General features: G+C 36.4%; 1 protein-coding gene across 2 annotated transcripts; it reads left to right on the forward strand.

Annotated features, from left to right (window-relative positions):
• Positions 1-549: 549 nt before the first annotated feature.
• LOC110800366 (calcium-dependent mitochondrial ATP-magnesium/phosphate carrier protein 1) lies at positions 550-11,637 on the forward strand. Of its 2 annotated transcripts, XM_022005676.2 has the most exons (8): positions 550-916; positions 1,054-2,589; positions 3,963-4,380; positions 7,702-7,846; positions 8,073-8,188; positions 8,283-8,361; positions 10,282-10,515; positions 10,940-11,637. In XM_022005676.2, the coding sequence occupies exons 2-8, from the start codon at positions 1,413-1,415 to the stop codon at positions 11,270-11,272; spliced, it is 2,502 nt and encodes an 833-aa protein (XP_021861368.2). In that variant the 5' UTR covers positions 550-916; positions 1,054-1,412; the 3' UTR covers positions 11,273-11,637. The 2 variants fall into 2 exon arrangements, with proteins under 2 accessions (XP_021861368.2, XP_021861369.2); XM_022005677.2 differs by having other exon boundaries at positions 662-2,589.
• Positions 11,638-13,075: the final 1,438 nt, after the last annotated feature.

The raw sequence follows: 13,075 nt of genomic DNA on the forward strand, positions 1-13,075 counted from the left end.
GTGCGGATTTTGTGTTGGACCCGCCCCATCCCCGCCCGCCCCGCCCCATCCCCACCCGCCCCGCTTGATACTCGTCAACTCTATCCGAATATCATTCCCTACGTGAATTGAAAAATTTAAAGAACATAAAAAGTTGAACAATTTTTTTTATGCGTTTGGATTGGTTTGTAGTATTTGATATTATGAATTAAGGCAAGACTTCAATTTTATGTTTTTGAATTTTTTTTGTTATGCAAGTTACTTTTTTCCATAATGTTGGCGAAATAAGAAAAACAAGGTGGGTATTGACGCGGATATGAGGCGGGGATGGATACCCAGGCGGGTGGTGGGGCGGGGATGGATTTTAGTTTGTATCCGTTGGGGCGGAGATGGGGATGAATTTTGTACCCGCCGTGGGTGATGGGGCGGGGATAGGGATGAAAATTTTAGGTGGGGATGGGGATGGGGATGGAGGGAGATACATCCGCATCCGCCCCGCCCCATTGACATCCCTACCAATAGTCCTATATGTAGTACTGCAATACTGCATTATTCAGTCATTGGATAAACATGGAGGTTAGGTTTCTGAGAATTAAAAAACAGCAACCGTCAAGTATTTAATCCAACGTGTCATTTCCTCAGATTTACAATTTCATGTCTATCCAATTATCCTATAAAAATACATAATTTGCATTTTCTTTTATGTTTTAATTATTTAAAATCAAGTTATTTCTACAAGAAAACAAACAGTAAAAGAAAGGTGGAGAAAAAAAGAGTTGAAAAAAAACAAATAAAAAATTTCCCCCAAATCAGAAAAAAAATTACGCCCAAAAAAAGGGCTGATCTCTCTCACTCCAGCCACCACAATTCTTGATTTTCGCTAATTTGATTTTGTCTGAAAATTTTCTGGGAATTTCTTATCATCAAAACTTATCAAGTGAGTATATCTTTTTTCTCTCTCCTCTTTAATATTATCCAAAAAATAAATATTGCACTAATAGCTTTGTGTTCTCTAATCTGCTGGTGATAATACTTGGATTTAATCTATACCCTTTTTATTTTCTTCGATTTCAGGTGTGTCCATTTTGTTAATTTGTCAAAAGAAGTTGATTGTTGCAGTTTTAGAGCTTCATTTCTCGCTAAAAATGGGGTTTTTTGGTGGATGGGATTTAAGTAATTTGTCACATTTAGCTGAATTGCATTAATTTGTTTGAATATTTTCTGCTGGTATTTGTGTTTTTGTTAATTTTTTTAAAATTTTGCTGGCAAGATCTTATTTATTGGATTCGCGGGGTCTGAAATAAATTTGGATAGTGGAATGTGTTTGATGATGGAAGTTGATTGATTTTTGAAGGGGTTTTGGGATATTGAAATTGTTTATAGTTTCTAATTTCTGGATTATTAGAAGGGATTAAAGATTTAGGGTTTTAGGGATGGTGTCTGGGAGTGACCCTGTTGAATCATTACTTAATTCCATTCAAGTTGTTAAAGATGCCTTTTCGCCTCTAGAAGTGGGTTTTAGAAAGGCGGCTAAGGAGTTTGAGTTAACTTGGTTTAACGCGAAGAATGGCAGTCGTAATGCTGAACTTTTAGGGCATTTGAATGGTTCTAGCAATGCTGTTGTCAACAGTAAGGGCAGTAAACTTCATTCATCTGCGTCAAAGAAGAAAAGTACCTCTTCCCACTGTACTTCTGATGAGGATAAGAAGAAAGGGTCGTCGACAAAGCTTCCATTAAAGAACATTTTGAGTATGTTTTCGCCTAACTGTGCCAGTGGTGATACAAAGGTTCATGCGCTAAAGGAGAGGTCGAAAGAAAGGGAGTGGGAAAAAAAGGACGGATCATGCGTGAACTGTTTGCAGTTTGCGATGACATGGTCGGTGTTTGTCAATGGTTTTGTGCAGGCATTTCCCACGCCTTTTAAATTAGGAAAGAAGCGATGCTCAAAGACGGGTGATGAGGAAAAGGCTTCATGTGTCAGTTCGCAAAAATCTTCAGTTGTATATGACTTTGAAAAAAAAGAAACAAAAAAGGGTATGTTTGTTATGATGTTTCCAGCAGAGGACACTAAATGCAATGAAGGGAAGCATTTAAGCCTTGATCTGGTGATAGCTCTCATCTTTGATCATATAACACATAATATACAAAAGCTTGATAATAGTGTTAAACAAAACGAGGAAAGGCTGTATGAATCTTCACCGCCCTCACCTCCATCCCCTTCTCATTTTGATCACTGGAAGGCAATGACTAATATCTTAGAGGGTAAGAAGGCTGACATGAATGTGTTTTTAGGAAATTTAAAGTTTGCAAGAGTTGGTGGAGCACCTTCTACCCTTGTTGGAGTTACATCTCCAATGAAAGAAGATGAGGATGATAGTGTGACTTCTAACAATAGTGAAGGGTCGAGAGGCTTGTCAGCTCAAAAGTTGGCTAGTGGGTTACTTAATATCCCCTTGTCCAATGTTGAGCGCTTGAGATCAACACTGTCAACCGTCTCCATTTCAGAACTTATTGAGCTTGTTCCTCATCTTGGACGTTCTTCTAAAGACATTCCTGATAAGAAAAAGTTGTTTTCGGTGCAAGACTTCTTCAGATACACCGAGGCTGAAGGTATGCCTTGAATTATCTATTTACTCTTCAAATTTTAAACAAACATTAGACTTTCGCCTGTGTTTTTTCTACATGGTGCTGAAAGGATTAAAACCAATGTATGTGACAGTCATTGATTGCATTTGAGCTATACTTTTCATGAAATCTCACACCAAAGTTCTTAGTTACGTCAATTAGAAAGGATGATGCATATGTTGGTCGTATTTCCAGTCTTGTTGCCTCTTTTGGTGTTTCTTCCTCTGTATATCAGTGGAGGAGCAAATATGAAAATACAATTAAGTGTTGACATTTACTTGAGAAAGTTTGTGGATCATGAAGTTTATGAATCTAGGTGAAAGAAATTGATTAAGGGCTGTCTCTGCAAGTCTTATTTTTTGGTCCTTATGAACTGCCGGCCTGGGCTGAAATTGGTGCGCTCTTATTCTTCATGTATGAGATTTTTTATGTATTTAAAATACAAGTGTGGAACGTGACTGAAATCTCCGAGTAAAAGGGTAAAGAATGAAAGGAAGGAATGAATGAATAATATAAGTAACAGGAACAATTATGCTTGCGGCTGCATCTATCATGAATGTAAATATTAAATGTGTCTAACAGGTTGTCCAAATCATAACTCTTTCCAAAGACATCCGTTGTACACTATATGTGTACTTGTGTAGTAACACTCTGTATTACTAACATAGAAAGTTTGAAAATGTGTGTATTTTGTTGATCTTCTGGGGATGCAGCCTTCTGTAACACAATGTAATTTTGTTTAAAGATTCTCTTATTTGTGCACTGATTGATGTTTGAGTTGTGAATGTTGTATGAATAGGAATTGCCAATGCATGTCGATTGAAGTGTTAGTATTATACCTTTGTGCCATTGTGTATGTACTGGGATGCAAAATAACACAAGTTAACACAAGTCCACCAACGTCCTTAAAGTCTCATTACAAAGAAAAATACTAGATATGACATTTTGGTTGTCAAAAGATGCTAGTGATTAACATAAAAGAATATTCCAGTATCTCATCAGACACTAGCATCCACAGAAGATCAAGTGGCGCATGTTACTATCTCTGATTGGCTCTGTTTAAGTCTGAAGAGCATGTAGAATTCAGTAAGGTACATGTATACTAAGGAGTGATAACTATTTTGAGAAAACCGTCATTTCAACCACCATTGCAATATTGCTCCGTTTCCTTTGTGTGTAAAATTGAGTAAAATAAGAAAATATGCCTTCTGGTTGCTGTTGTCTTTTACACAACTTCATTTGATTTATATGGGGTCCTTTTTTGCACTTCCCAACTAAAATATCCTTAAGGTATTCTTGGGAAGGGTGACTATGGTTTTGAAAGATCACTGTAAGCTAAGGTTCGTGAACTTTTACAGGAAGGAGATTCTTTGAGGAGTTGGACAGGGATGGGGATGGGCAGGTAAATCTTGAAGATCTTGAGATTGTGATAAGGAAAAGAAAACTACCACGCAAATATGCAAAAGAATTCATGCGACGTGCCAGAAGTCATCTTTTTGCAAAATCATTTGGCTGGAAGCAGTTTTCGACCTTGATGGAACAGAGAGAAGCAACTATTCTTCGTGCTTATACTTCATTATGCCTGAGCAAGTCTGGCACACTTCAGAAAAGTGAAATTTTATCATCTTTAACAAATGCTGGACTTCCTGCAAATGAAGACAATGCAGATGCTATGATGAGATTTTTGAATGCAGATGCCGGAGGGTCTATATCTTATGGACATTTTCGCAATTTTATGATGTTGCTACCTTCGGATCGTTTGCAAGATGATCCTCGGTGAGAGAACCTTTCATTCTCACAGTTATTTATACCTTATGAAAGTCTGGATATGCTAACTTTATTTTCTAAACAATAATGAAAGCTAACTTTGTTTTCTAAACTATAATGAAAGTTTAGATATGTTGATACCTTATGTAGTTATGTGTCATGTCTTTACCATAGATCGCTGTAAGAGACTTCAAGCATCTAGTTACTTTTATATAATTATATGTGTCCGAAGAGTTGATACTATGAAGAACAATTTTTCCCTTTTTTATTTTTTGAGGGAAGTGGGTGATGTCAGGATTTGTGCCTGCTTCGTAAATCAGCCATTGCCCACTACATATTCCCATCCCGTTACCTCGTACTGAGTCTAAGGCCAAAGTATGAGTTGGAAAATCCCTAAGGCGTAGAAAAATGCAAACTATGATGTCAAAATTCAAGTCGACAATATTTTTTTTTTGACTTTTGAGAGTACAATTACTTCAGAGTTCAGAATTTCAGGATAAAGAAAAATACAAATACAGCTCATCTGGTGTATAAACAAACAGAACTAACAACTAGATATGGAGCTGGCACAATAGTTATGCAGAAGGCTCCAGAATATAACTTACAATCAACACTTGAACATAATGGCCAACACAAGCAAGAACTTAGGTTGAGTCACTGCCTTAATGTGCGTAAAGTAGTGAGAAGTTAGAGAGAATGAGAAAGAGATAGTTAAGGAGGTAAGGTACCCTGATGACTTTACTTCTATACGTTGATGGTTGCACTTCTCTCTTTTTCCACACGTATGATAATGTTGTGAAAGAGGACTTATGTACGGAGTTTCAAGAGTTTTATGAGAATTAGGTCTTGAGGTCGTGGAAATATACAGCACAACTCTCGGTGCTGATAATAAATGAAATTTTAAATTTATAGATTTTTGTCTAATATATTTTTTCTTAATCTGTTTGAGATTTTAGCTGAGGTTCTTTCTAGTAGGTTACCTTCGAGTCTTGCTGGGACAAGAGGTCTTGGGTTTTGTTAAGGGTTTTCTTTTTTTTTTTGGAGGAGGGGGGGGGGGGGGGTAATATCTTCGTATCTCAACTCTATTTCTTATGAATATGATCACGTGAATAGCTTAGGAAAGTTTAGTGCCTTACAGGTTAATTTGGAAACCTTTCTCCTTTTACTTGTTTATCTGTTGCTAGGCGTCTTGTTCTGAGTCTCCCACTTATCTCATGAATATTTAAGGTAGACTACCTTGCGAGCATTTATTTTTAGGATCTGCTGTTTGAGTGTTATCAAAAGATTGAAGATGTCTCATGTTCAACTGTGTTGAATCAACCTTATCTAGTAATGTTTGCATCCCCGTGTATTTCCTTACTTATTATTTTTTTTGAGGATTTTCTTTTTGTTTCCAGGAGTTTGGAGAAACTTATAAGCATTTCCATTGTCAGGGGTGAGGGAGTGAGGCCGGATCATCTGGTGAGTTGGATTAGTATGCAAACCTAAGGGGGAAGGAGACTTGCCTCCTGGGAGTTAGGTGTCTAGAAACATCTATTAATAGGAAAATAGTTATTGTTATCCCCTATTGGGAATATGGATTCTATTAGAATGGTTGGGATGAGCTTGCCGGACTTAAGTATTTAGTTTTTATTGTAGTCCATGGAAGAAATAGTAACCCAAGCATCTTCTTAAATTCTCTTCTGTGAGGTGTAGGCTGGGAAACTTGGAGTGTGCAGCAGAATGGATTCTGGTAAGAAAATGGACAAATTAGCACTCTCTCTCCCTAATTTTTTATCGTCTCCCTTTCGGAGTTCCAAGTGAGAGATGGTATTCTTTCATGGATTTTTTATCCTATGAAGTGCAAAGTCCACCTTGGACCTTGGCTCCTCCAGCCAAAATCTACTCCCGACTGGGAGGAAATCTAGGGTCTTCAGGAAGCCAATATCCTTTCTTCTAATCCTTCCATGTTCTATTCTATGGTTCTCGTGTTTACTGGATAAGCATTAGCAGAAATAGAAAAAACTACTCTTTTTTTTAGGCTATGTGAAGTTTCACATGTGGAAAAAGTTGGCCTTATCCCTCTCTGTGTCTGGTTCTGATGTTGTTATTATTTGTAGTTGTAGGGCCTTTAGTCTTTCGAGGTGCAAATGGTTCAAGATCGTTCTTTTTTTGTTTCCGCTCTTTCGTTCTTGTTTTGATTGGAGTAACAATAACATTTTTTATGGGTAATGATATATGCAATAAGCATTCAATGCATTTTCTATATTGGAATTAGTTTAAGAATGCATGCTAAAATCACGCGTCAGTCGGTGTAACTAATGTTTACAAGTTAATGTTTCCATTTTTAGCTTCTTTTATGTAGCTCTTAGGGCAGCATATATCATTTTTCTTATCCAATTTTATCCGACGTTATGCTGGAAAAAGAAGAAGAAACAAGAAACGAGACAATTGATCATATAGCATCAGCCTTCTTCGATCTTTCTGTACCTGTTGATTAATGTGGGTCGTGTTAAGGCTTTGTTGTATGGAGTACTCATTTTGTGTAGGAGACTTTGTAATTTCATATTTTTCTCTTTTTTTCTGTCTTTATTTTTTTGTTTTTCCATTGTTATTTTATGTTTGCTTCCCTAAGAAAGATATTGGTTGGGCTATGATGAAAAAATAATATTGTAAAAGTCTTTTTAGGAAAAGACTGGACCTTAAGACCGGTTTGAAGGATCCCTGTTAGGGGTGAGATTGTGTCATTGGAAGGAGAAGAGGTGGATGTGTGCTATGATTTTGGGTGGGGATGGTTTAATTGCTTTTCAAAGTGAGGAAGAGTGTCGACTAGCTCTGGCCTCTTGATGATCTAATCATGTGATTTTTCTCTCTGAGAATTGGATATTAGTCTCTCACTTCTTTCTAGAGAGTGGTGGATAGCCATACTTTTGGGATTTATAGTGTCCCTGTTCCATTGCATTTGGAGTTTTGGTTTGAAGGGCTGAAGGAAGAAATCAAGTGATTGATTTCCCCCCCCCCCCCCCCCCCTCTCTATGGGTTTTCTTGAGTATGGCTTTGGTTGTATAGATATTCGAATTTCCGATGGTTGACTCTAAAGCATATTTGTCATGATTGTAGCCTTGTAGGGATGTAAATAGAAAACTTACCTTCCCTCCGCCGTATAGATATGCTTTCTTTCTTTTTAAAGATGGCTGGAAGTGCCTTTCATGTATTCGTTGTTATGCTTATGGTCCTCAAAGTCTCACAAATTAGTGTGGCTCACCTAATTGCTAACTTCTAATTCTAATTGCTAACTTGAATCACTGAGTTAGATTTACTAATGACAGCATCTGTGCGTGCTGCATGCAGGAATGTTTGGTTTGAAGCCGCAACTGTAGTTCCTGTTGCACCACCTGTGGAAATTCCTGCTGGGAGCGTTTTACGATCTGCTTTAGCGGGCGGTCTTGCTTCTGGGCTCTCAACATCTTTGTTACACCCAATTGACACCATAAAGGCAACTGCCCATCTTTGAACTTTGAACTATTGCAATATTAAAGAGAATTCTTCAGTTTTACCTCTTCCCTTATAGTTGCCTGTGCCTGTAGGCGCTATAGTTAATCAGAGATAAATTTCTGCAAGTGAATGTAAACCTAAATATAGGGCTATAGTTTTACAGCTGTCATGATATTTTGTGTCCTTGCTAAACTTGGTGTACTCTAACAGTGCTTTATTGGTTTCAGACTCGTGTTCAAACATCTACGTTCTCTTTTCCTGAAGTAATATCAAGAGTTCCAGAAATTGGAGTCCGAGGCTTATACAGGGGTTGCATCCCAGCAATTCTTGGGCAGTTTACTAGGTCACTACTACCCTCTTGCCAGTCGTCTCTTTTATCCTTTTACTCCGTATCATTTATCGGTTTCATTCTCTGATTTTACGTCTTAAATTTGCAGCCATGGACTACGAACTGGAACTTTTGAAGCGAGTAAGCTGGTGTTAATACACTTTGCTCCAAATATGCATGAACTGCAGGTAATAGTGCTGTTCTGTAAATCATCCATCACCAGCTTAGACATTTGGAAGCTGTTTTTGTCACTATTGTTTTACTATGTGATGCCTTTGTATAGTCAAATAATTTATTGATCCACTATGTGATTGATAAATTAAAACAATATTGTGCAATGACAAAGGGTTTAACATTGGCGATTGAATCATTGAAGTATTCCCTAGGTTACCAAGTAAAATATGACGTAACCCCTTTTGGGGATTCCATAGGAGAGAGAGAGAGAAATGGGACTTGGGGGAAAGAGCTGCTTCTTTCTATCCCTAAAGCGGATGGTTTTATTTGGTGACCAAGGGAAGCCGGAGTGCCTTGATCGCCTTTGTGCAGAGTCTGCAGACACTCCTAAAAGGAAATTAACATTAGGTAAAGTTAATGTGTTTGTTATCTTGAGCTATAGAGAGTGCTGTGGCGTTGTCTTCAAAATAGGGGAAGGACAACCATTTACTCCTAATGTAGTTGCTCTTGTTGCTTTGTCTTGGAGGAAAGAGCATCAAGGGAGACACTTTCTGGGAAGAATTTGCCTTGTTAGGCTGACAGTTGTCATGTGTGCTTGTCGCTTGGTTAATTTTTGTTTATTAGGTAAGAGGTGCACTAAGGGGCGGATCAGAAATTTTGTAATGGGGTGACCAAACATCACAACTGCCAGAGCATTTTTTTTTTTTTTCAATAGAAATTCTAACGATTTTTTTAAAACTGCCATGGCTAACAAATGGAATTTACCCGTAATTAGCCAATTAGTCTAAGCCATAAATTCACACAAAAAATAAAGGAATTCCTATTAAATTATAAACTCCCAAATTGATCAATGGAACAATAGATGTTGATATGACGGCAGTTTTTGGCAAATCCAATCCATTCGTTTGGGTCATCATGGAAATCATTGAGAGGTAGCAGTGAGGGTTTGGGGAATTTGAATGAAGGTCAATCTACAGAATGGAGGGAGGAGTATTTAAGTCTTTATAACTTCACGTGGGTCATATTTTACCGAGTTTGCTCACTCTTCCTCCTCTCTCTCTCTGCCATTTTATCTTTTTGCAATTTACAGTGGGTGGGCGTGGGGGGGGGGGGGGGGGGGGGGGGGAGAATATGGGAACTGTTCTTTTGTCCTAGAATGGTCTTTTTAAAACTTTGACAACTGACCACATTGTTGTAGATTTCCCATTACTTTCCGATAAAGCATTTTCCTGTAATAACCCAACATTTTTGAACCTAGGTGGTGGACCCTTTTGGACTAAGCCTATCCCTGGATGTCCAGCAAGTTGAATATGGCCAGCCTGGGGAATCATAACAATGAAACCTCTTAGTTTCATCTTCTTGAAAACTGAAAAGGCCTTTTGATCTATTACAGTATAAAATTGCTGTTCTGTTCTTAAGCCTATGGTCTCTAACTTCATTGACATTCCTGACTTTTGTTTCAGAAAGTCCAACTTTGTGTTAAACCTGAATTCTATCGAACTTCTATTTTACACCTTACTATCGTTCTGCTACAAAGCCCCTTTTTTTTATAATCTTTTTCATAGTTTCTTATTTATTTCCTCTCCTTTCACTGGGTAATTTAGAACTGCAATTATTTACTTCCTCCGTTCTTATTTACATGATACAATGAGGTTTTGAACACTTTTCATACAAACTCTTTGGACTTCCTTTTGTGGTTTATACTTAAGAAAAAATATAATCGTGTGGGGTCTTATTAGATTCTTCTCAATGAATACTTTTCAAATATCAACATTTTATAATTTTTTTTATCCATAAATGGAGATATTAATGTTTGAAATAGTGCATTGGCAAACGTGGCTAAATAATTGTGTCATTTAAAAAAGAACAGAGGAAGTATTTGTTATGGGTTTTTCCCCCTTAATATAATTTATTCGTATTGATAAATTCTTCAGATGCAATCAATAGCATCATTCTGTAGCACATTGCTGGGAACTGCAACGAGAATACCATGTGAGGTACTGAAGCAGCGTTTACAGGCTGGACTTTTTAATAATGTTGGAGAGGCCATTATTGGTACTTGGCAGCAGGATGGTCTCAGAGGATTTTTCCGTGGGACAGGTGTGACACTTTGCCGAGAGGTTCCATTATATGTGGCTGGTATGGGGCTCTACGCTGAGTCCAAGAAGGTAAACCCACTTCTATAAGCAATAAAAATATGTATCTGTAGAAAAGCATGTTAATTAAGCATTAAAATGTGTTACGGGGCACCTAGGGAGTACGGGATTATTCTGCTGTGCATACAAATCTTATATGTGTGGACATCAGAAAAGATTTAGAGAACTTTCTATATCTCCTAGTAAAAGAGAAACTCCCGTGTTGATTGGTAATTTGATATTATGACGAGGCTATCATTTTGGGTAGTCTAAGCTTAATGCAAACTGTTTAATGATGAGTCATTCTATCTTGTGCATATGTACTTTAGATACATGCTAATCACGAGAACAGTGTTAGGTCGTAATCAGAACTCATGCTCTTGTTTAGTTCTATTATTTATTTATCCTATTAATATGAGTTAGTACTTATATGTTTCTGTTTCTCAAATGTCAATAGCTTGCTCAGCATGTCCTGGGTCGGGAACTAGAGGCATGGGAGACAATTGCAGTTGGGGCACTATCAGGAGGTATTGCTGCTGTTGTCACTACACCGTTTGATGTACTAAAGACCAGAATGATGACAGCTCCTCATGGGTTACCAATATCAACTTCGATGATAGCAATTTCAATTCTTCGACAAGAGGGTCCCCTTGGATTCTTTAAAGGAGCAATACCCAGATTTTTCTGGGTTGCTCCACTCGGTGCAATGAATTTTGCAGGTTATGAGCTTGCAAAGAATGCCATGATTAAAAATGAAGAAACAGCAGGGGATGAAATTCCTCAGAAGTAGCTGACAATCTACTTTAAAACCAACATTCGACGACCTTCCTTTTGTTGTAAAGATGGTTCTATTTAGTACAGCTCCAGGATTTTTTTTTCTTATTATAGAGATAGCAAGTAGTTGCTGCTGGAAAAATTTTGAGGTGTTTTTTTTTCCTGTCCAGAAATGGCAGCAGAGCGTTTAGTTTTCATGTGGCAGATCTTTTTTTTTTGCCTTATGTTCATATTTGTAAGTTTTGGTGTTTCACAAACAAACGACTATGTGTTTTTGGTTTCTTACGCGGTCTAGTGGACACGTCTGTGTAGTTACTACTATATTCAATGAGTAGTGATTCATACAAATCAATATCCAGTCCTATATGACTTGTTCATCAATTGCATTGTGTGTTCTTAATCAAAAGTTGGTCTTCAGAAGTCTAGCCCAGAGTTCCTATTCAATTTTTTTTTTGTTCAGTTAGATCGAGCTGCCAAATTCATAACTATGTCCTCTATTTACTTTTAGTTCTAACGTTTTGGCTTTTATGATTGCCAATATGTAATTTCAACACTTCATATAGCTAATTATATACGAATATTTTATTTTATATATAAATCGCCAAAGGTGGTCAAGTAGAAGTATCATAATAATGTAAAATTTCAAACTTGCAAATAAAAGTGAAGGGTGAAAGTAATACATTATACATAGACCTGTCAAAAGTCAACCCGACCCGAAACCGATCCGAACCCAACCCGAAAATATTGGGTCTTGAACAAGATTTTGTGACCCGTAACGCGATTTTATCTGCACCCGAGCAACCCGAAAAGTAATGGGTCAAAATCCGACCGAATTCGTTTTGGACCCGACCGATTGAAAAGCATTGTATTTATAGTAATAAATGAGATTATGAGAAAATATAAGCATAATAAGCACATTGTTTTTACTATTGTTGTGTGTAATATGATTTTAATTTGAATTATACGCAATTTTATGGTTGAATTTGACTAAATAAAAACTTGTGTAGGAAAATTTGTTAATTTGTGCCCATATTTTGTATATTTATCACCTAAATTAATGAAAATGTAATGCGCGTTTTAAAAGCTCTCAACCCGTTGGGTCAACCCGAACCCGAAAGTTCTGGGTCTTGAACAAGCATTTGTAAACCAGAACCCGAAGTGACCAACCTGATTCAACCCAAACCCGAAAATAATTTTTTACAACCCGACCCGACCGACCCGTTTGACAGGTCTAATTATACGCATAACTCATTTGCATTACAATTGGTAGAAGGTATACTCGGTTGTATGTAGTTATAATGCAACCGGATCATTTTGTATTTTTATTCAAAAGACACATTTTACAAACAAAAAACACATCAGCTTTAAAAAAAAGGTTTTTTCATGAAATACCTCCGAGGTTTGACTTTATTCATCAAATTAGTTATATACTTCATGTTTTAGGTGAAAACTGTTTATTTTACTTATATATTATTATTATTATTATTATTATTATTATTGTTATTATTATTGTTATTATTTATTATTGTTATTATTATTATTGTTATTATTATTGTTATTATTATTGTTATTATTTATTATTGTTATTGTTGTTGTTATTATTATTATTATTATTATTATTATTATTATTATTATTATTATTATTATTATTATTATTATTTTTATTATTATTTTTATTTTTATTATTATTTTTATTATTATTATTATTATTATTATTATTATTATTATTATTATTATTATTATTATTATTATTATTATTATTATTATTATTATTATTATTATGTCTTGAGCCCTGGAGTACGTCTGGACCCGCTTCAGC

The sequence above is a fragment of the Spinacia oleracea genome, chromosome 1, assembly GCF_020520425.1.
Source record: "Spinacia oleracea cultivar Varoflay chromosome 1, BTI_SOV_V1, whole genome shotgun sequence".
Taxonomy (NCBI): Eukaryota; Viridiplantae; Streptophyta; class Magnoliopsida; order Caryophyllales; family Amaranthaceae; genus Spinacia; species Spinacia oleracea.

What these genes read in the sequence shown, in the direction of transcription:
- LOC110800366 (XM_022005676.2), top strand. Translation starts at nt 1,413, where the DNA reads ATGGTGTCTGGGAGTGACCCTGTTGAATCATTACTTAATTCCATTCAA. An exon ending in CGTTTGCAAGATGATCCTCG is followed by an intron (nt 4,381 to 7,701) that starts GTGAGAGAACCT and finishes TGCTGCATGCAG; the next exon opens with GAATGTTTGGTTTGAAGCCG. An exon ending in ACCCAATTGACACCATAAAG is followed by an intron (nt 7,847 to 8,072) that starts GCAACTGCCCAT and finishes TATTGGTTTCAG; the next exon opens with ACTCGTGTTCAAACATCTAC.